Consider the following 23,743-nt stretch of genomic DNA (forward strand, 5'->3'; position numbering starts at 1 on the left):
CGATCAAGAAAGAAATCCTACACCAGTCATGATCACCTAATTGCCGTTTTGTAGTTAATGTCACCTTGATTTCAAGGAATTCATTACAAAATGCAACTTTTGGTTTTTTATTCTATGAAAAATAAATTTTAACAATATTAAATTAAAATTTAAAAGTACGTGATGTATTAATTAAATAAATCAAATAACTTAAAATAAATCTTATGAAATCAAAAAATTATTATAAGGAAAAAAAAAACTGAAAATTAAATAAAAATGTGTGCCGATGCAATATAGCATCACCAGAATGAAGTTGTGTTTAAACGTCTATGATATTAATCAATCATCAATGTTAGAAAATTACAAAACGTGGGCCAGTTGGTTTATATTAAAAAAATTTGTTTTATTTCTCTTGTATTCAATTTGATTTGATTTAATGATTTTTACCCACAGCTTGTCTGGTGGGCCAATAGGAATACATTAATTCTGATTTTTCTTCCATTTTACATGCATAAAAAATTAATCCTTTTATTTATCTTCTTTACTTTAATGTGCTTTTATTGGACATTCTATTCTACACTTGTTTAGGGCCAACGACCGATTCTAAAAATTAAATGGTTCTCCCTATCAAATCTTTCACACACATTGCATGCATGAAAACATACAATTTCTTTTGTAGTAAATATATTTTCGAATGGTTTAATATATTTTATTTAATTTCGTCAAGTACTTTTTGAGCTCTGATTGTTTCGATAAATATTATTTAATTTTTATTTTATGTTTGTATTACTCTACTTTCATTGTTTGAACGGATATATATTTTTTAATAAATAAAGTATATATTAATAGATATATATCATCATTATATAATAACATGAATAATGTAGTCATACCCAAAACAACCTTGATGATGCATGCACAAAGTTTCCTAGTGCTTGACATAGTAACAATTCACCGAGAGTTTCCACGTGAATTTCTGCCATTCCTAGCCGCTTGGGTCAGTGAAATTTCGATCTTGAGTTGATAGAAAGCTTCGAATCCAAATGCTGGGTAGTCTTCTTCACAGTAAGGTTGATATGCTGTTCGTTTTGTATCCGGTGATCAGACCAACTAACGGACCTTTGGGTCGAACCCATGACTTCGCCTTCAAGTATCCTGAGCACCTATTTACCGAAGAAGGATTAATTATCATCAGAAATTATATAACTTGATATCTCATTGTCATTTTCATGGGTTTAGTGTGTGCTTTGATGTTTGGTGATTCAACCAGATTCTAGTACCTGCGACATGCGAGGTCTTTCCAGAGGATCCCGACTTAAGCACAAAGATGCAGCATGCAGCATACAGTAAACCTCGTTCTCCAAATACTGGCTGCCTAAGCGTGGATCTATGAGTTCATCGATAGCATATGCTTCCAATAGTGGGCGTGCCTTTAATATATCAGTTGCCATAAAAAAAAAAAAATCACATCAGTTATTCTACTTTCCTCACTGCTCTAAATATAATGCCTCCATGCACGAGAAGAGACATACCCATTCTGTAAGACACTGCTGACCCTTGGGCCTGTTTATATCGATTGCTTTACGTCCAGTCGCTAGCTCCATTAATACCACACCAAATGAGTAAACATCTGCTTTCTCAGTGATTTGACCACTTTGAGCATACTCGGGTGCCAAGTACCTATAAACACAAGGCACTCATGAATTTGGAATTGCAAAGCGTCGTAGATAACAGTGACCTTTATTCAAAAAACAAGTGCGCAAGAATTTTTACCCAAATGTTCCTATTACTCTAGTTTCAACTCCTGTTTCTCCATCAGGCTGCCACCTTGCTAGACCAAAATCTCCCACCTTCCAGAAAAATAAAGATTTAGATATTTATGACTGTAATAATAACTATTGAAACATTTTGAAAATTTGGGGAAGTCTGAAACAAAGTAAAGAGTTTGAGTCTTGATCTAAGAAGACTAGTACCAAGGGTTCGAAATCATGAGTAATAAGAATATTATTGGGTCGCATGTCACGATGCACAATGCAACCAACTCTGCATTCTTCATGGAGATATCGTAGACCTCGGGCAGCTCCGACTGCAATTTTCTGACGTGCAGACCACGTTAATGTATCTGGATGACGTCCTGAAAGTGCCCCAGAGCAAATACATAAAGTATAATCAGGCCACATGAATATGGAAGGGAGTCGAGAGTCAGTTAAGAAAGAGTGTTTTTGAAAGCATACCGTAAAGATACGAATCCAGTGATCCATTGCAGATGTACTCATATACCAACAATCTTCTGCTGCCTTCGATGCAGAAACCAATTAACATAACAACATTGCGGTGCTGAGCACAGCTGAGCACTTCAACTTCTGAGCAAAATTCTTGATCCCCTTGAGAACTTGCCATTTTGTGTTGCTTAACTGCAATAGCCTGGCCATCGGGAAGGACTCCTTGGTAGACAGATCCGAACCCGCCTTCTGCCAAAAAGTTAGCTCGTGAAAAACCTCCGGTGGCAAGCTCCAGCTCAGCATATGTGAACCACCTCGGAGGTTTACCAAATACAGGAGCCTTGTGCTGACAAATAGAACACAAGGAAGGAGGGGGTCCAGGGGGAGTAGTCTTGAATGTGGAAATTACTTCCCTCAAACTGCCACTGAGACCTTGATTTGACAGATACCTTGGTGATCCAAACCTGACTTGGTCATCTAGTTTAGTAAGCTTTTCTAGAAGGATACTGGTTCCAGAATTCAAAGAACGATTATGAGTTCGTCTCGAGTTTTCCCCAAGATGTTCCAAAGATGGTTGAAACCTCAAACTCGAGGAGGACGACAAATATTCTGTCTCAGTTTCTGAACCCGAATCGCCACTATCACGATCTTGTTTTGAATCTAATATGCCCTCTTTCTTGAGGCCACCCTCTACTGCCGTAATGAAGAATGGCGAAGTTCCGGGATCAGAGCTTGAAACTGAAGAAGTCCCTACTTCTGTCGCGGTGAATGTCTCAGGACTACTCGAGGGGGTAACAAGAGAACCACGAGTCAAAACCAGAGGATCGTTGATATTTTCTTTTTTCTTGGAGGACTGGTCCTTGTCAGGATTAGTACTCAACTCTGTTTTCTTTTCTGGTGATCCGACTAAATTCAACCTAAGAATCTTCGGTTGGGACCGTTTCATAACCACAATGTTGCATTGTAACTCTTCCATGCAGCGTTTTTCTTCATGTTTGAGATCTCTGCACGATATTCAGAATATAAAGTCACAATACGTCGCAGGATAATGATTTAGACGCATCAATAGACACCAAGGAGCGTTCTTACTTGTCCAAGACCACCCACTTCGCATGATTTCTTTTTGCATCAGCAGCAACGGCTCCACATGGCGTCCCCGGGACAATATTTATCTTCACACTGATCTGAATTATTATTAACAGAAACATATATCATCGCAATGGTAAATGGCAAATTTCAAAATTTAACAAATAAGAATACTCGCTCACTTCATTTGGGTCGTATACATCTTGCAGCTGAAGAATCATCTGAGAGCAAGAATCTGTTATATCAGATTTGCGGTCCACACTTGTAGCAGACTGTGACCTCTGGTGGACACTAGCACAGTCTCCGGTCAATCTAGGGAAGCCCCATAGTTTTCTCCCTGATTTAGGTTAGAGAATAATCATTAATATCGACATAAACTAGCGCAGTCTCCGGCCCGTCAATTTGATTCTTGAATTGACTTCATCTCTCAACAAAAGCAGGATCATAAAAATGAACCAACACCGAAATCCAACTAGAAAATAACAAATGAAATCAAACAATTGAATAATCTCACCAGAGTTCTGTGAATTAGCGACGACAAGAAGTACAACGCAGTCTCCAGGTTTAACAACGTGGGTCAGAGCCCAAACCAGAGCACTCTTAGGGAACTCCTTGGATGCCTTAACAGCAACCACAACCTTTTCAGCAACATCACAACCCTTGTCTTGTTGCTTAACCCTTTTCTTCAAATCTCTACCATTGGCCCAATAGAAAATTATCCCACTTCTGCTCTCCTTTTCTTTTTCTGAAGGTCTAAAAAGTTACCAGTAAGTTTCATCGAGACACCTCTTCTGCCAAGTGCTAATCTGTAAACCAAGAATCATTGTTTCCACAGTGAGGTTTCCTCTCCTTTTTTTTTTACCTTTGCCAGTCAAAGAACAGAAATTAAGTAAAACTCTGTTTATATGCAGATAGCAGGGACGGTACCATGTCAGCTATTCGCATGGACTTTCTTTCAAGCACAAGACTTTATTTTTTGGCAGCAAATAGGACATATGAGACTTCCGTTTCCACCTTCAAAACCTGCTCTAAAACCAGAGAAGTGAAAATGAGGCAGGTAGTGAAAAAGGCGAAGGCATCGCAGGTAAAAATAAGCGGTTCTTTGGATCCAAAATCAACCACTTTCGTCTTCCTTTTCTTCTACTGTTACCAATTAGGCAATACCAGGAAAAGTGAAACTCAAATTCCTCAGATTTCTAATGCTACCAAAACCAGAAATCATCAGAAAGCTCAATAAATTGAAACGAGGAGTTGAGCTTCGTGCAGTCAGATATACGACTCCTTGGCTATTAAATCGTCTTTCACAAACCCAAAATGACCACTCCTGCAAAAACAAAACCAACAAAAAAAAACTCACCAAATCAATCAGCCAATCACATAAAAACTCTATATCCACATAACAAGATTCAAATGAATTTTGGCCCAGGCCGATGGGATTCTGTAGCTTTCGAGTAAATGACCATCTTATCCACACTTTCTTGCCCCTTTCCTCACATCATAACAGCTACACTAAGACGAAACTACAGTCTACAAACGAAAGAGAAGGGCCAATGATGATAATACTAATTTTATAAAGAGTCTCAGTTTGTTTGTGGATGCTTTTGTGAAAGAGAGAGTGCGTGAATACGGTTTTTCATCCATGTTCTGATCTGAGCTTTCAAATTGGACAGTGACAATTTAAAGATCGATGAAATTTAACATAAACGTCCAGGGTAGCTCAAAAACCCAAGTAATCCAAAACATTCTCTTGTACTGCACAAATACTACAAGTAAATTTTTGAAGTAAAATATAAATTTGGTATGAGTGCGCGTGTGTGCGTGAAAGAAGGAGCGAGTGAATGAGATGAACAGTGAACAATCCGAATTCGGGAAATTGTAATTGAAAAACATCAACCCAGATCACGTACCACAAAAAATCTACTCGCATTCCACATACACCACATATATGATGATTCTTGAAAGAAGGAAATACAGAGATTTGTGTAAGAACAATACAACGATGCACTGACTTCTGTACCGTTGATTAATTATGCATAACGTTTATATGGAAACATACAACCACAAAAAAATATATATATATTCACAAAATCTCCACCAATGAAAATGTGGGCTGATTTCTGAACATCATTCAATTCTTGTCTCCCTTCACCTCTATTGTTTTACTGAACACCAGAGGTCGCCCCCGAGATATGTCACCTAACTACACCTCTACCTTTATAGCTTGAATGGATGGTAGGATATGGTAGATCAATATCTTTCGACGTCTCACTCAACTTCATACAAGATTTGTCCTCGCATTCTTGGTGCAGCTCGAGTATAAACATATAAAATTCGTCTCAAATATAAATGTTATGTTTCTTTTTCTTTTTCATCTCGAATATATTATCAGATATTTATATTTAATATTGTTTTCTCGATTATTTTATCGATCTACCTCTATTTGTTATAAACATTAGTTATTTCTCAAAAGTTTTTACATAAGAGTAAAATGAAAATTTGTGTATTAAAACTAGTTTTTTCAATAATTTCTTTGATTTGTACCTAAATACATGAGATGAGATGATTATATATTCATGTCCACGTGGTTGTAGAAAGACACTGAAATCTTCACTGTTTTGGAAATGAATTGAAATCATGGCTTTTCAGTTTGTTTGGAAAGTTTTGTGAAATTTAAGTCTTTTTGAAAAAAAATATATGATTCCCTAATAAAGACAATATCGCAACGTATCCTTTTATCATTGCCTTAGTCAAATCTATTTTCCCAACTTAGAAATTTTGTACATATAATTTTTTATCACCGTATAACTTTTAATTTTACGACATTTTAGTGCAATCCCATGCTTAATTGGCTTTCAATGGAAGTGAAGTGATGCTGGCTTGTGGAAAATTCTGTTCAGTTTTCTTAGCAGAATTTTTTTTTTTTTGGGGAAATTACAAAATTTATACATAAATATACAAATTTTAGCAGAAATTTTAAATAAAAATAAATATTTATAATATTTTAAAAAATCTAAATTAAGATGAGAACCGAAGGATGAATTTAAATTTGAAAACAGGCATTTAATGAGCAAGGATGACTGCTCAGACTTGGTGCGTACAACTACACTTTACTAAAATACACTCGGAGCTAAATAAATTAATATAATAAAAAATAGTTAATGTAGTAATTGGTTTGACGTAATAAAATTATTTTTCTTGTTAATAGTATTATTTTTTATTATAGATATTGGTAAGGTTTCACATATAATATCTGTGAGACCATCTCACAAGAGACATATTCCAAAATATTCAAAATTGTTTTTTTTATGTTATCTCATAGTTTTGAGAGCTAAAAATACAAGTTTTATTATTAAAATAAATAGGTCTAATTAATGTATGCAATACTGTTTTATTATGTTTTCAGTTTATGGAACATCGGCCACAATTTGAATAGTGTCAATACATTAAAAAAATTGGCGATGATACAAAATAATATTCATAAACTATATATAATCTTTTTTATTATTTGTAAAATTTTATAAAGTTAGAATATGTAATTAAAATCACATGATTTTTTTATATATAAATTTTGTTTTTAAACCATTAATGATAAGCCTATACCGATCTCACAAATGTGGTTCACTTGAAAATCTAAGGGATTTATAGTTTTTATAAATTGAGGAGAAATTGGATAAAAAAAAAAGGGTAATTTATAGTAAAATACATCTGTCAATGATTTTTTTAAAATTCAGTACCCATAAGTTTTTTTTTGTATTTCAATACCTGATAAAAGACAAACTTAGTTTTTACTATATGTTTCATGTATTTTTACCTTTTTACCCGTTTTACTTAATAAAAAATTATATAAATCCCTTTTTTTGTTAGTCATATTCTCTTTCCACTTATCATTCCCAATGTATTGGGATCACATGTACATTGAATTAAAAGCATTTTTTATTAAAACAAATTAACAACTAATCATTGAACTTTTTGAAATACTTAGTTTTATTTGCGAAATACTTAATTTCAATTTTTAAATACTTGATTTAGTAAATAATATACTCAGAATGTGTATTAAAATACTGGATATTCGAATATCCAACGCAAGTTCACCAAGTACTCGTATTTCCATCCAAAATTCATTTGGATGACATGTTCATTTTCATTTAATTATTTTTTTATTTTTTAAAAAAACAAATTCGCAACTAAGCATTAAATTTTGCAAATAATTAGTTTTACTTGCGAAATACCTAATTTTAGTTTTAAAATACTTGATTTGGTAAATGAGATACTCAGAATGAGTATTAAAATACTGGATATTCGAATATGCAACGCAAGCTCACCAAGTGCTCGCATTTTCATCCAAGATATATTTAGATGACTTGTTCATTTCATTTAATTATTTTTTTATTTAAAAAACAAACAAATTCGCAACTACGCATTGAACTTTTGTAAGTACTTAGTTTTACTTGTAAAATACCTAATTTCAGCTTTAAAATACTTGATTTTGTAAATGAGATACTCAGAATGAGTATTAAAATACTGGATATTAGAATATGCAACATAAGTTCACCAAATGCTCGCATTTCCATCCAAGATGCATTTGGATGACATGTTCATTTCATTTAAATATTTTTTTATTGTTAAAAAACAAATTCATAACTAAGCAAACTTTTTCAAGTATGTACTTTTATTTGAAAATTATCTAATTTCAATTTTAAAATACTTGATTTGGTAAATGAAATACTCCTAATGAGTATTAAAATATTGGATATTCGAATATGCAACGTAAGTTCACCAAGTGCTCGCATTTCAATCCAAGATACATTTGGATGACATGTTAATTTTATTTAATTGCTTTGTATTGTTAAAAAAAGCAAATTCAAAACTAAACATTGAACTTTTTCAAGTACTTAGTTTTACTTGCGAAATACCTAATTTCAGTTTTAAAATCTTTGATTTGATAAATGAGATACTCATAATGAGTATTAAAATACTGGCTTTTTGAATATGCAACGTAAGTTTACCAAGTGCTCGGGTTTCCATCCAAAATGCATTTGGATGAAATGTTCAAGGACTTTTTAGCAGCCACAAAGCTTTGAAAGAGAAAAAAAGGCTTGGAGCGAAGATTGGAAGATTTCCGGACAATGTTCTTCGAGCGAATAACCTGTGATAGGAACGAGTAACATAATACGTGGATTTACAATTTATATAGAAATATGAAGTCGGATATACGTCGATAGTCATAGTCCAGTAGGTCGAAAGCTATGGGATTTAATAAAACGACATGCAATTCACCCTTGATAAATAATTAAATATATTTAATTACTTCACTGAGTTGAATTAGTTTGGCATAACTTGAGAGGACATGTTCAATTGGATATGAAATCTCGTCGAAAACATAGATAATTGTCGAACGAATTAAGTAGATTAACGAAGGGTAGGTGAACAGAGATTCTCAACAAATTCATTTCTCATTGAACTTTAATCAATCATTCTAGCTTATTTATTCCATCATTTAATCATTGAACCATTTCATTGAGTTTTTATTTAATAATCGTAGTAGTAAACAATCATCTGAAGTATCGCTACTAAAAATTGAATAACTGAGAATAATAATTGAGAAATACAATCCTTAGATGAACGATACTCGTACTCTTGTACACTATATTATTACTTGACATCGTGCACTTGCGATTATTTCGAGCTTGACTATTATTAATTTTTACTAAGAATTTTACAATGAAAGTTTTGCTTGATCACTAAGCATAGAACATTTTGAAGTACTTACTTTTACGTGTGAAATACCTAATTTTAATTTTAAAATACTTGATTTGGTAAATGAGATACTAATAATATGTGATAGAATACTGAATATTCGAATATGCAATGTAAATCCAGTCGTGGTTGGTTTTCCAACTAAGACTTATTAGAATACTTATTCATGCCATTTAAAGAAATGAACACAGTTCATTACTGATCGTGGAGTAAGAATAAGTTATTTGTAGATCAAAATAAGCACTTTTTTTTACAAAAATATAGTAGCATACTTGTCCCGGAGTAAAAGTAAGTTCTTTCTTTGTATACCGAAATAAATTGTTATTTTTATTTCATGATGAGTGATGAACAATGTATTTGTTAAAATTTCAATTGCATTGAAATTGCATCATAATGCATATTAGAAATATCATGTATTTTATTACATATTCTGAATATCTCATTTATGAAATCAAATATTTTATAACTGAAATTAGGTACTTATCAAGTAAACTAAGTACTTTAAAAGTTTAATGTTTAGTTGGGAATTTGATATTTCTTTACAAAATAGATATCACACGAGAAGAATATGTCGTCCAAATGCATCTTCTAAGGAAAGACCAATATTTGGTGAACTTAACTTGCATATTCGAATATCCAGTATTTTAATACATATTCTGAGTATCTCATTTACCAAATCAAGTATTTTAAAATTGAAATTAGGTGTTTCGCAAGTAAAACTAAGTACTTGAAAATGTTTAATACTTAGTTACAAATTTGTTTTTTTTTATTAACAATAAAAAAATAATTAAATGAAATGAACATGTCATCCAAATGCATCTTGGATGGAAATGCGAGAATTTGGTGAACTTACATTGCATATTCTAATATCCAGTATTTTAATATTTGTTGGGTGCAATAATTGTTCCTGCTTAGTAGAGCGATCGAACCGTGGTACTTGTGCTGTTGTGCATTTTAAAGGATTTGAGTTGCACCATTACTACTAGCTATAGCTTTTGGTAAAACGGTAAGCACTCGGTCCTACAATTGGTATCAGAGCCAAGGTCACGGGTTCGATTCTCATTGATTGCAAGGAGTGCAATTATTGGGAGGGAGATTGTTGGGTGCAATAATTGTCCCTGCTTAGTAGAGCGATCGAACCGTGGTGCTTGTGCTGTTGTGCAGTTTAAAAGATTTGAGTTGCACCATTACTACTAGCTATAGCTTTTGGTAAAGCGGTAAGCACTCGGTCCTACAATATTAATTTTGAGTATTTCATTTATCAAATCAGGTATTTTAAAATTGAAAATAGGTATTTCGTAAATAAAGCTAAGAACTTCATAAATTTCTATGCTTAGTTGTGAATTTAAAAATAAAAAATATTTAAATGAAATGTACATGTCATCCAAATGCATATTGGATGAAAAATGCGAGCACTTGGTGAACTTACATTGCCTACTAGAATATCCAGTATTTTATTAACTTTTATGAGTATCTCAATTACCAAATCAAGTATTTTAAAGTAAAATTAGGTATTTCGCAAGTAAAACTAAGTACTTGAAAAATTTCAATGATTAGTTGCGAATTTGTTTTTTTTTTAATAAAAAAATAATTAAATGAAATGAACAAGTCATTTAAATATATCTTGGATGGAAATACGAGCACTTGGTGAACTTGCGTTGCATATTCGAATATCCAGTATTTTAATACTCATTTACCAAATCAAGTATTTTAAAACTCAAATTAGGTATTTCGTAAATAAAATTAATTATTTGCAAAAGTTCAATGCTTAGTTGCGAATTTGTTTTTTAAAAATAAAAAATAATTAAATGAAAATGAATATGTCATCCAAATGAATTTTGGATGGAAATACGAGCACTTGGTGAATTTGCGTTGGATATTCGAATATCCAGTATTTTAATACACATTCTGAGTATATTATTTATTAAATCAAGTATTTTAAAATTGAAATTAAGTATTTCGCAAGTAAAACTAAGTATTTCAAAAAAATTCAATGATTAGTTATGAATTTGTTTTTTAATAAAAAATTATTGTAATTCAATGTACATGTGATCCCAATGCATTGGGAATGATGGGTGGAAAGAGAAGATGACTAACAAAAAAAAAAGGATTTATATAATTTTTTATTAAGTAAAAAGGGTAAAAAGATAAAAATACATGAAACATGTAGTAAAAACTAAGTTTGTCTTTTGTTAGGTATTGAAATACAAAAAAAAACTTATGGGTACTGAATCTTAAAAAAATCATTGACAGATGTATTTTTCTCCAAATTACCTTTAAAAAAATTTGAATTTTAGGTTTTTTTTATTTTTATTTAATAATTTATATTAAAAAATTGAAAATATTGAGGGGCTGCTGCCCATCAATATTAATTAAGTATGAGAAAAATTTGTAAAATTAACTCAGTCAACTATTTAATTAAGAAAATAATATCTTTATGTATATTTGAAATATATATGAAGAAATCATTTTTTAAATTAAATAATTGACTGAAATTGGTTAAATAATCTCGATAGACTCTTTTTTAAGAAAATGACATCCTCAATTATAATTAAAGAGATAATTTTTTTTTAAAAAAATAGTCGATCGAGATTTAAAAATAAAATACCTCTAAATTAGCTGCCACGTTACCACAATCAATTCTGTCATTTGATTTGACGGCGACTGAACGGTTGATCTGACGCCGTCAGTCCGCCCGACACTTTCCCCGGATCTTGTCTCCCAAATTACCATGATGTGTTGGATAAATATTCTTTATTACTTAAATGTTGATAAATAAACTAATATTCAATCAATACTATTAAATAATATGTTAGATAATATCTAAATTTTGATTAAAACAAACGTGGGCAAAAAAAATTAAATCTTTTAGTTTTATGGATATAGAAAAAAAAAATTCTATCACTTTTAACAGTTTCAAATAATAAAAATAAAATAATTAAAATGGTCTTAATGACTTTTTCGAGTTAATGAAACACATGAACGTTTTATCACTAATTATATATTCGATTCTCCCTGTCAACACATAATTAAATTACTTTGTGACCCTGTTTTTGTAGGCCACTGTATTAAAAATAATAATAAAATAACTAAATTGAGTTTGAAAAATCACATGATAACAAAAATACCTGCTCTAAATTGGCCGGATATGATTATTGAATGCAGCTGGGCCTTGGTTGATCCCTGGAAAACTCGGGCCCATATTTTCAGGGTCCAATAGTAGATCATCGACCAACCAGCCGATGAAGAAAACATTCCATTTTTATATCTAATTTTTTTTAAAAAAATAGTATTTAAATTCACAGAAATGTGTTCCAATTTCGAAAAATTGGAATATGTCGAAAATTAATTTTTTTAGAAAAATTAAAGTAGAGTTTTGAAAGATTTTATTGTTTGAATTCGAGCTAGGGGTCCCTATGCGTTGGAAACTAGGGCTCTACGAATGGGCAACATAGCATAATTGCACACAAGTGGGGGTCCACGAGGCAACGGGAATTGGTCAACTTTTATTAATATGCTTGGAAATTTATGTTCTGTTCTAGGCGGGATTACTAAGATATATATATATATAGGTGAGAAGAGTGGACTTTGAAGTGTTGGATAAATTTATTCGATGCCATAGACGCGACGTCGTATAGGTTTTGTCGTTTTAATTTGTTTATATTTTATGTTTTTTTGTCAAATTGAATGTTATATAATCGAGTGTGTTGATTGTTGAACATATAATGAGAACAAAATTCATAGGTTAAAGTTGAATATCTTTAGTTTTTATTCTATCACAACCCTTGAGTAGGGTTGTCAAAACGAACTGGTCCGCAACTCGATAATTTTTAGTCATATTTGATGGGTTGAGAGAGATATCGCGACAACCCACCATTTGATAGGGTAGCACGTCGTTTGAACAGACTAGGAAATTGCAAACCTGAAGAGCCTGACCGATTTGGACAACTCTACCAATGAAATATCTCGTCAATCGTATAAATTAAAGAATAAGTCTCACACACAACGATCATACGGATCTATACTCGTGAGACGAGTCGACTCGATCCACACATGGGATGAAAAGTAATATATTTTACATATAAATAATCATTTTCAATCAAATCAACATATATATTGCACAATATATTTCATAACACAATTTAAAAAAATTGATATTTTTGCAATGAAAATAACACTTTGATCATAAAAGGAATATATTTTATGGGTCATGTCAGACACGTGCATCACAAAATTGAATCATAAGACGGTCTCACATGAGTGTAAGTGAAATTTTAAAAAGTTAGTTATATTCATATTTTAGTTGAAAATTTGGATTTTCGGGTTTTTTCATGGTATATTTTAACTTCAGTATCTTGTCAGAGTGTTTGAAATTGAAAGGGAGAGATCATAATATTAGTTCCTATCTATCAACATTTATTTTGTACACATGAGCTGCCCTACATTCCTTGTACATTATTCCCGTAAAAATTGATCATGCTCATCGTCCTCAGGACCTCCACACTTTATCCAAATGTCCTTTCGCGTGCTCAAATTTGTTTAAAATTTCAAAGACAGATGCTGAAATCGAAAGCAAATTTTTTGTCTGAATCTGAGCTAGGCCGGGCTATCTATCTCACTTGTCCAGATGTTGTTTAGTTGGGCCTATCCTTTCGCTAACCACTCATTTGTCGGCCCGATGACAATTGAGCTTTGTTAGTTCAGAAGCGAGTCAAGTCCATGTCATACCAGAGATTTTGTCAATGACATAGGCCACAAGTTATTACTATGAAAATGTACATAAATTTATTATTATTATAAAAATATATAAACATAAAAACTTCAAAATTTTAATAAATTATAGGGTTAATTACATTTACTTCTCTCGTGAGGTTATCATAATTATAAAAAAAACTCAACTTACATTGAGAATCAATTACATATCTCCTTAAACGTATGTCAATCTTACGAATACTCATCTAATACGAATATTCAAAAAATGAGTTCGATTTAGGTTTGTATAAAACTTTTATTTTTATACCCTTTAACTTAAAAAATTTATACATACTTCTCCTGAATTATATGTCAAACTTAAAATTACCCCTCAAATATGAGTTTATATTAGGTTTGTATCAAACTTATTGTTTCTCACGAAAATTGCGGGGCGTGTCAAGCACATGATCGTGCCAAAGTTTTGAAATAATCTAACTTCTTTAATCAAATATTGTGAATTTCAATTTGGTCGTACGTTCTAACTCTTTCGAAATAACTCCAAAAACGAAAACATAAAATGAGAAATATGATTAAATTACACGACGAATCCATTAATAACATCAAATCTAATTATATTGTTATGAACTTGATCAACGTTTTTACAAGGAAGATTGATGAACATATGAAATAATTTAGAAGATTTTGCTACTCGAATTAGAAGTTGAAATCAACATACATAAAATTGACAAAGAATTCTGCAGAGTTTTGCTGTAGCTTGTTTTATTCATTTGTTGATCATCTTTTCTGATTCTTTTTCTTTGCTTTTTGTCATTTTCTACATGTTAGTTTAGGCTGTATTCCACGATCTTCCATGTCGGGTAGTGGCTTTGACTGGTCGCATCATGCTTTTCTTAGGCCAACTGCAACTCTCCCAAGCTTTCATCTGTTCGACTTTTGCTTATGAGCTTCCAAGTTTTTGTGGGCTTCTGAATTATTTTTAGACACGACACTTATATTTACACTATTTAACTTTAAAATTTACATAATGAAAATTATTTACTACAACCAACCTTTGTTCTCACCAAATAATGGAAATTATTATTCACGTAGCCAAAATAATACATCACATTTGACGTCATCCAACATTTTGTTCGTAACGTATGCGACGATCCATTATTTTTCTAAAATGTTTATATAAGTAATATATGCACACGTGGATCCGACACTCTCACATCCTCTTGACTTCCCCCAATATAGGTGAAGTATTATTTTGATTACATAAATTATTTATACCACATATTTTTTTTATATACGTTTTCAAACGAATTAAAACAAAAGAAAGAAAAAAACTATGATCAACAAAACATGTATACAATCTCCTAAAATAAGGTCTTTGGTTCTCCATATCAATGCTTATTTGTTTGTTTGTTTGTATGTATGTATGATACGAGGCTAGAAAAAATTTAACTCTCAACGAGAAAAGGAAAAATGTGGTGATATCTCCAAATTTTTAGCAACGTTAAAGTTCATATTTAACACTGTAATGTCTCTGATAATCATTTCTTATCTTCTCTATGTAAAAAAAAAAAACCTCCCAAACAAATGTCATCTGTGTCCTATATAATAAAACTGATGACAATGAACTGATTGTTTGCTCATTCTAATATCATAAAAGTTTCTCATATTTAAGTTAAAAACCCGTGATTTACATTATAATGTTTATGGAAATAATAAATGATCTTTTAAAAAATAATAAAATTATATTCACAATAATCTCTAATTATATCATCGCATGCACAACCAACCTTTTACCATATCATTCATCGTTACAAAAGCTCCACAAAATTCACTCCTGAATTTTGATTTTAATATAAAAATGAATAATAATTTTTTTGAAAGGCTACGAATATATTATAGTTTTTCTTATATCGTTATCGTTTAAAGTCCATCAACGGTCGCTTTAAAATAATGATGAAGTACACTGTAATTTTGATATATAAATTTAAAAAAAAAATTGAAAATTAAAGAATAAAATAATGACTTCAATAAGAATTGAACCTATAACTTAATTCCTAAGAAACAATAACTCTATGTACTGAACTACATATAATTTGTATTAAATTTTAACATTTTATTAATATATATAATTATTAAAACAGACCATGACACAAAAATTAGTTATTGTAAATGTTTCAACTTTCAAACATAGTGTAGAGCACATAAGTATAGATATGTACGCGTGTGTCATATAAACTGTCGTAAATTGTTTAATTGGCATATGATTTAGCTGAAAAATCAATTTTATATTTCATTTAAATTGTTTTTAAGTAAAATTATTTTTAATAAATTCAATTATGAAAGCGTTTTAATTTTCAGTATATTTTTGATTAATTTTTTTTTTAAAACGTACCATAATAATTATGTACAATTATGTACTACGATTATTAAGAGCAGAATTAATTACTAAAAAAACACAAAATAATTTTTTTCAAAAGATAAAAATTTTTGTGAAACAGTTTCACAGGTTGTATTTAGGAGAAAGAACTCTTATTTGGATTATCCATGAAAAAATATTATTTTTTATGCTAAAAATATTATTTTTTATTGTGAATATAAGTCCACTCTTTATAAAAACTAGTTACTATGCACACGCGTTGCGTGTGTTTACAATCTTTTTTTATTATTATCGATGTACTAAAGTGAAATTTGACAAATTTTGGAGGGACTAAATTTATATTTAATGGTTGAAATAAAAATAAAAGTGTGTGTTGAAATTAAAAAAAAAAACAAAAAAACAAAAGTGTAATATTAGTATCACAAAAGGGTAAAAGTGGAAAATAAATTTGGTGTCCTCTCTAGGTAGTTACTATGAGGTCCTCACACTTAATAATATAGTATAGATAGTATAGATGAGAGTTTCATACAAAATTCCCGATTCTCTCCCCAAACTCCCTGGCTATACCATACATACACACATCATTGTATCTATATACGGAGAGAGAAAATCTGAATCCTAAATAATTTGTACTAATCGATGTTGTTAATATGGCACGCCCTCAATTGTTAAATCTGAATTCAGCACCCTTCATGAAGAAGCCGATGCACCGATCTTATTCTGACGGAACCTCCAACCCCGAAACCTAAGCCCCACCCGATCGAGTTTTGCCATTGTGTTCTTGTTTATGAATCTTTATGTAGTGAAATAAGGCGGTGGGAATCTAGTTGATTTTGTTTATGCTCCAATTTTTTTTATTGTTTTTGGTAATTCGATTCATCGATTTGTGAGGAGAATGAACGGTGGTGATGGTGGAGAGGCAGCGGCAGCTACGGCGGGTCCACCAGCGCCGCTGGAATGGAAATTTTCTCAGGTATTTGGGGAGAGGACGGCTGGCGAAGAAGTGCAAGAAGGTAAAATTGATCAATCAGTTTGATTAATTCATGCTACGGTTCGGATCTTGTTGTATATTTTTGGATTCCAGTAATTTGATCTATTTTTGGATTGTGGGTCGAGTGTGAATTAATTGGTTTGCGCAAATTATTAATTGTAATTGTGTGAGTTTCGGTGGGGAGTTTCAGCGAGTGATCTGCATGTTACTGTTTTTAATCAGTTGTTTTAGGGAAGATGGTTTGGTGGTGAACTTAATTAGTTTAGTGCTAGTTTGATTCTGGAATATATTAGTGCATGAACTTAATCATGTGTCTGAAGAATGTTAATCGGTCGGGCGTTGAATCTCTTAGAGTTGCTATTCTACTTCGTGTTGATCTTGTTTTCTTTAATCCGAGTTTGAAGACGAATCCACCTCCTTTCATGGTTTGAACTGCAGTCATCAACTTTATATTGAGGCAAACCGAGGGTTGGCATGTTTACCCTCTGCACGCAGTGATAAAGTTTTCATTGAACGTTTCTGCAAGCATGAATTCTGTGCTGCCAGTTGTTGTCTTGGTAGTGGGCATTAATGTCGTTTATCCGAAACTTTTTAACTGATGGCGAACTATCAGGAGATTCATGCAACAAAATTGGAAAAGAGCTGTCTGCTCATTCCTTTTCCCCTTTTTGGGTCATAGGAAATGGAGTGTGGCGAGACGTGTCATGAGATGATACTAGGCCTCCAAAATGCGACAATCCATTGGTTTAATGACATAGGACTTTACAAATGTTAGTTCGTGTACGTGGCTCTATTCAAACATGTCATGTTCTGGTATCATCTGAGTGGGTAAAAAAAGGCTTAACGAAAGTCGAAATTTTCCCATTCCACATTAAAATTGAAAATTGGCACATTTTGCCTATTATTGCATTTATTAAATGTGTTTTGAGTAACTATTTTCCATGGTTTCTTATTTACATTGTCAATGTGATAGGTACATTCTAGTTATTATAATAAACTAATGTACTTTTTATTACTAATGTATCAAATCTCCATAAGCATAATATACTCTGCTAGTTATCCTAAAATACTGACTCATACGATTGTTGATTAATTTTTGAGTGGGTTAAGGCTATATACTAAATCCATTCTATATGAATCAGGAGAAATGGTAAATCCTTAACGATATACTTGATTTGGCTTGGTTATTGAGAGGTGGAACAGATCATCCGATTCGTTTATGTTCATGGACAGTATACTTGTGGGGAATGACAGTCATTATGATAATGATTCTGCAGATGTTATCCTTCTTCAAAGTCTAGCAGCTTCTCCGTTCTCACATGTATTAAGTGGCTTCGGAAATGCTATTGTTCTAGTTTGAACTTGATGCTAATTGTCCATGCATGAAATAGTTAATTCAGAAATGATTGATTGCTTAACTTATTGTGTCATTATATTTAACTCTTCATCCTCTTGATTTTTTTTTTATCATATTTGGCGCACATTTTAAGCTGTTTCTCGAACTAAATGTTTATTGTTGGTTCTTCCTTCTAATATACAGTCGATATAATATCTGCAATTGAGTTTGACAAAACTGGCAACCACCTTGCTACTGGTGACCGCGGTGGAAGGGTGGTTTTATTTGAAAGGACCGATACCAAAGAGGTTACAGTCCACATGTCAAAAAGGATTTTATTTTGTCGGTGATGTGGTGTCTTTTACATTCGTTTTTAAAATATTGTCTTCTTTTGCAAATGTATTTTGCAGCATGGAAGAAATCGAAAAGATTTAGAGAAGATGGACTACCCAATAAGTCGACATCCAGAGTTTCGTTACAAAACTGAATTTCAGAGCCATGAACCAGAGGTCTGTATAAAAGCTTTATTTTTCCACTGTTTCTCGTATACCATACCTGTGAGATTCCCGGTTCAATTGCATTTTAAGCACGTCCTTAGATGTAGCTACGAATTAGTTGTGATGCATACACATGCCCGTTTCTGCAGTTTGATTATCTGAAGAGTTTGGAAATTGAGGAGAAGATCAATAAGATACGCTGGTGCCAAACAGCTAATGGAGCCGTCTTTCTTTTGTCCACTAATGACAAAACCATTAAGTTTTGGAAGGTGAGATCTGGAATGAATCCCTTTGTTGGTAATTTGTTTGGAAACAAAGAGAAATATTCCAATTTAATCATTCTAAGTTATCTTTATGTACAACTTTAATTGAGACTTCCGCCATATGTGTATCTCAACTGAGTATAGTATTTGTCCTGAACATATAATTTGCTTATTTCTTAATATGTGTGTATGTGTCTTTAATGTACCCGCCAAAACAGTGGCCTTGATTTCTTCCTAGCATTCCTGGACTGATTTTTTTTTCTTTCCTTCTCGGATCTAAAGTAAGCCAGTTATGCATATTATTCCTTAAAAACAACGATCCTTTGATTCTTCAGTTTTGTATTACTCACTCTATTCCCTCCCTACATTTCTGACTATAGTACTTTTAAGGATTCAAATGTTTCTGTTTGATTTGGGCAGGTCCAAGAAAAGAAAGTTAAGAAAATTTCTGAATTGAATGTTGATCCTTCTAAAGTTTGCTGTGCTGCAAGTTCTAGTGATTCTTCTAGTCATAAGCAGCATCTTTCTAATGGGAGCTATTCAGATCGATATTACAACTTTCCAAGAAATGACGGACTGTCCTTGCCTTCTGACAGCATCCAGTCTCTGAGATTACCTATGGTAGTTGTTCTTGACTGAGCTGAAGTTTTGCTTGAGGAATTGGGAACACACTTTTCACGTGATGGCCATCCATTTGAAATTGTGTTACTCATTTTCTGGTAATTATGTTGTGTTAATTTTAGATTACAAGTGCTGAGAGCAGTCTCGTCGCAAGATGTAGGAGAGTTTATGCTCATGCCCATGACTACCACATCAATTCGATCTCAAATAACAGGTGAAAAATAAAAAATAAAAAAATTATCTTGCCGTGTAGATGTATTTCTGTGAATTCTTGTTCCTGCATTTCTTTCATCCTTGTCAAGATTTGGGAGAACTTGCAAATTGAAGCCATACCTGGAGATTTATTTTTGGTGATTCAAATTCCTCATTTATGGTTGCGAAATGGGGAAGCATTATCGAGGACCCTGCGGACTGGCCCTTGCAGAATATTAAACAATGATAAACTATGTTATTGCCTTATTTTCCCCTAAATATATAATTCAAGTGGCCTCTTTAATTTTTGAAGCATTATCGAGAACACTGCAGACTGACCCTTGCAGAATATTAAACAACGATAAACTCTGTTATTGCCTTATTTTCCCCTAAAAATATAATTCAAGTGACCTCTTTAATTGGTGGATCTATTCTGAGGATGATTTCCCATTAGTACTTAAAATTGTGGCTCACACTGCTTGACAAATCGGCTATTCTAGCATTTATCTATTAATGAATATCACAGAAGCTCATAAATCAGGTAATACCTTTAGATTAAAATGAGTTGTTGGAAAACTTCTCTTCACTTAGCTATACTGTATGAATCATTGTCTTTTTATGTTCGAATGCATGGTATGCCCCAAAACTACCTACATGAACTATATGCTTCCGAAACACCACCTTCTAAAATTTCACATTTTCCAAGGCACCCTTTCTCTTTGTTTCAGTGACTTGAGTTCAAACATCCTGATTAATTTTGTTGCAATGCTTTTCAGTGATTGTGAAACATTTATATCAGCTGATGATCTGAGAATCAATCTCTGGAACTTGGAAATAAGCAGTCAGAGCTTCAATATTGTTGATGTGAAGCCAGCAAATATGGAGGACCTAACCGGTGAACTGTTTGTTTTATGATTTTCAATAGATTTTGTCTGTTACCATTGTTTTCTACTTTTCATCAGGATTGTTCCAAATCTCGATCAGTTGAATAAAGCACATGTTTTTTATTATTTCAAATTCTGAATGTGATATGTCATCGCTTGTGAAGGCATTAAACTTCTTTAATGATTTGGAAATATCTTACCTTTACCTTCTAAATTCATGAATGAACAAAAAAGAATAATGTGGCAAATAAGCAGATCAAATCAACATAATGTCAATGCAGAACTAGTTGTATTGACTGATGTCTGCCTTATTGCAGAGGTGATAACATCAGCAGAATTCCATCCTACTCATTGTAATATGTTAGCATATAGTAGTTCAAAAGGATCCATTCGTCTTATCGATCTGCGGCAATCAGCTTTGTGTGATTCACATTCTAAACTGTAAGTTAATTAGTTTTATACTCGATAGTGCTTTTTTCCTGATAAATTAAATTCTCTGTTGTTTTTCTGTCTCTCTTTCTTTTTTTTGCCTCAACAATTGTTCATAATTTTGAATTTTGACATACTTTTCTTGCAAATGCTCCATAATTAATAAACTATTAAAGATACGTTTGTAAACAGATTTGAGGAGCAGGAGGCGCCTGGATCGAGGTCATTTTTCACTGAGATCATTGCTTCAATATCAGATATTAAGTTTGCCAAGGATGGAAGACATATACTTAGTCGTGATTACATGACCCTAAAGGTTCTATCCTGTGATACTATACTGTCTACACCTTGACAAGCATGTTGTTAGTTCTCCATTTGATCAAAAAGTTCAATGTTTCTTATTCTGAGTTGTATATTTTTAGTCTGGGTTGGTTCAACTGCATCGCATTGGATATAGTGAGGTACCTAGTCATCATGTGGTCAGTGAACATGCGCTCTGAGGCAATGAACAATTTCTCTGACTTTAGTATCCAGGTGTCAGAAAAACGAGTAGTTATGATTTAATATCATGAAATTACAGCGAGTGTTTGAAATTGACTGTTCGCATTTTTGTTTACCAAAACTTTCAAAGATTGTTCCCCAACTCCATCATGACCATGAAGGTGGGAAACAATCTATGTCATAATATTCTAGACACTGTTTGAACAAGCACTTATATTTGGATAATACTTTTTAAAAAATTCGAACACATTTTTAAGTTTTTTTCACTTATAAAACACTAAAAACGTTTTAAAGTTTCGAACGGAGCCCTATTAATTTGTTCCACTATTTTGCTGTTGAAAATTTCTATCCTGGGAAGAAGATCCGTACTTTCTGCTTCATTGGATCAGGATCGTAAAAGGTATTCAGATGTCTTTGTCAGTGTCAGTTTTAATAATTGCTGAGTATTCATGTTATTCGGTTTCAGCTGTGGGATATCAATATGGATTCTGGCCCAGTAGCAACTTTCCAGGTTCATGAATATTTAAGACCCAAGGTAAACCGAAAGACAGCCAATTTGACCTGGGGGTGCTATTTTATTCTTAACACACAGTGTCACCAAGCTGATTAAAATTTTATTTTGATAATTTCCAGCTCTGCGACTTGTATGAAAATGATTCTATTTTCGATAAATTTGAATGTTGCCTCAGCGGTGACGGTCTTCGGGTGGCAACCGGTTCTTACAGGTATATTAATGTTTGGTTGGTAATATTAATGTTGCTTTTTTCTTTGTCCATCTGACAATATTCTTGTCTTGATTTCAGCAATCTGTTCCGCATGTTTGGTTGTAGTGCGGGCAGCACTGAAGCAACCACTTTAGAAGCTAGCAAAAACCCAATGAGGTACTTCTATCAAGTCTAGATTGGTCAAGTTGGTAAAACTTAAGTTACGCCATAGCCGTACAATCTTGCTTCTTATTTGTTTAACACAAACCACTCGAACGCATTTTCAGAAGGCAGATTCAAACCCCTTCAAGACCTGCCAGATCACTGAGCAGCAGCATTACTCGAGTTGTTAGACGAGGTATTTTTATTTCCCTTACTATCTTATCATCTTAATTTTCTTTGTGAAATTTGACGCACTTTTTCGAGTTCTAAATTACAGGCTCAGAAAGTCCTGGAGTTGACTCCAATGGAAATTCGTTCGATTTCACTACAAAGCTGCTTCACCTTGCATGGCACCCATCAGAAAACTCAATAGCCTGTGCTGCTGCGAATAGCCTGTACATGTACTATGCATAAAAACTCCATTTTCAGAAAAACGTGCACCATTTTGGGTCCCCGTTCAAGAACTATTCATTCAGCAAATCAAGCTCTGCCCTCTCATACCTGTATATGTTCCATCCGTTGCTGTAGCATATGGGCCTCAAATAGCTTTGCGAAGGAACAATTGTCTTTGTACGGAAACGACCCTCCATCAGTTTACACCCTTTCTGCTTCACCCTCTATGTTTCCTTCAATTTTTGTCTTTCCTGGAGAGGAAAGACACTGTTCAGTTCTTTCTATGTCGGGGTTGAAGTTGGGAAACAACGGATTTAATTCATCTATGAACAAAACTAAAGGCTGTCTTGTATTGTCCCTAGTATTTCTCTTCATCTTTTAATTTTTTAGGTAAAGATGTAGCATTTTTAATTTATGAAATAGAAGTATATCTAACTTTTGAGAAGTTCAAGTTCATGACCTTTAAACAGTAGCCTAATGCTTTTGCTACTATTTTTTATTCATAGAGTATGATTTTACTTCATTTTTTTTTTTCTCTTTTAAAATTCTCATCAAATTTCCTTTCTTGAAATATCCAACTTTGGGTTCCGTTAATTTGTAAAAAGTTTCTCGGCAACCTTTGCAGTTAAGTTTTGAGGC

The 23,743-nt window shown here is 32.6% G+C and overlaps 2 protein-coding genes across 3 annotated transcripts; one reads left to right on the forward strand and one right to left on the reverse strand.

Moving 5' to 3' along the window:
- Window positions 1-832: 832 nt before the first annotated feature.
- Window positions 833-5,122, reverse strand: LOC140834925 (inactive protein kinase SELMODRAFT_444075-like). Of its 2 annotated transcripts, XM_073200121.1 has the most exons (10): window positions 4,215-5,122; window positions 3,802-4,093; window positions 3,470-3,624; window positions 3,291-3,385; window positions 2,214-3,205; window positions 1,953-2,113; window positions 1,753-1,829; window positions 1,512-1,659; window positions 1,260-1,409; window positions 833-1,142 (listed from the first exon to the last, which is right to left on the reverse strand). In XM_073200121.1, exons 3-10 carry the CDS (start codon window positions 3,506-3,508, stop codon window positions 978-980), a joined length of 1,827 nt encoding a protein of 608 aa, XP_073056222.1. In that variant the 5' UTR covers window positions 3,509-3,624; window positions 3,802-4,093; window positions 4,215-5,122; the 3' UTR covers window positions 833-977. The 2 variants fall into 2 exon arrangements, with proteins under 2 accessions (XP_073056222.1, XP_073056220.1); XM_073200119.1 differs by lacking the exon at window positions 4,215-5,122 and having other exon boundaries at window positions 3,802-4,165.
- An 11,540-nt stretch (window positions 5,123-16,662) lies between these two features.
- On the forward strand, window positions 16,663-23,627 carry LOC140834926 (serine/threonine protein phosphatase 2A 55 kDa regulatory subunit B beta isoform-like). Its single transcript, XM_073200122.1, has 14 exons — window positions 16,663-17,144; window positions 18,663-18,766; window positions 18,869-18,967; window positions 19,105-19,224; window positions 19,639-19,839; window positions 19,962-20,053; window positions 20,808-20,926; window positions 21,233-21,356; window positions 21,537-21,660; window positions 22,312-22,380; window positions 22,479-22,570; window positions 22,649-22,726; window positions 22,837-22,907; window positions 22,989-23,627. The coding sequence occupies exons 1-14, from the start codon at window positions 17,027-17,029 to the stop codon at window positions 23,123-23,125; spliced, it is 1,548 nt and encodes a 515-aa protein (XP_073056223.1). The 5' UTR covers window positions 16,663-17,026; the 3' UTR covers window positions 23,126-23,627.
- Window positions 23,628-23,743: the final 116 nt, after the last annotated feature.

This window comes from Primulina eburnea, chromosome 6 (assembly GCF_022965805.1).
Source record: "Primulina eburnea isolate SZY01 chromosome 6, ASM2296580v1, whole genome shotgun sequence".
Taxonomy (NCBI): Eukaryota; Viridiplantae; Streptophyta; class Magnoliopsida; order Lamiales; family Gesneriaceae; genus Primulina; species Primulina eburnea.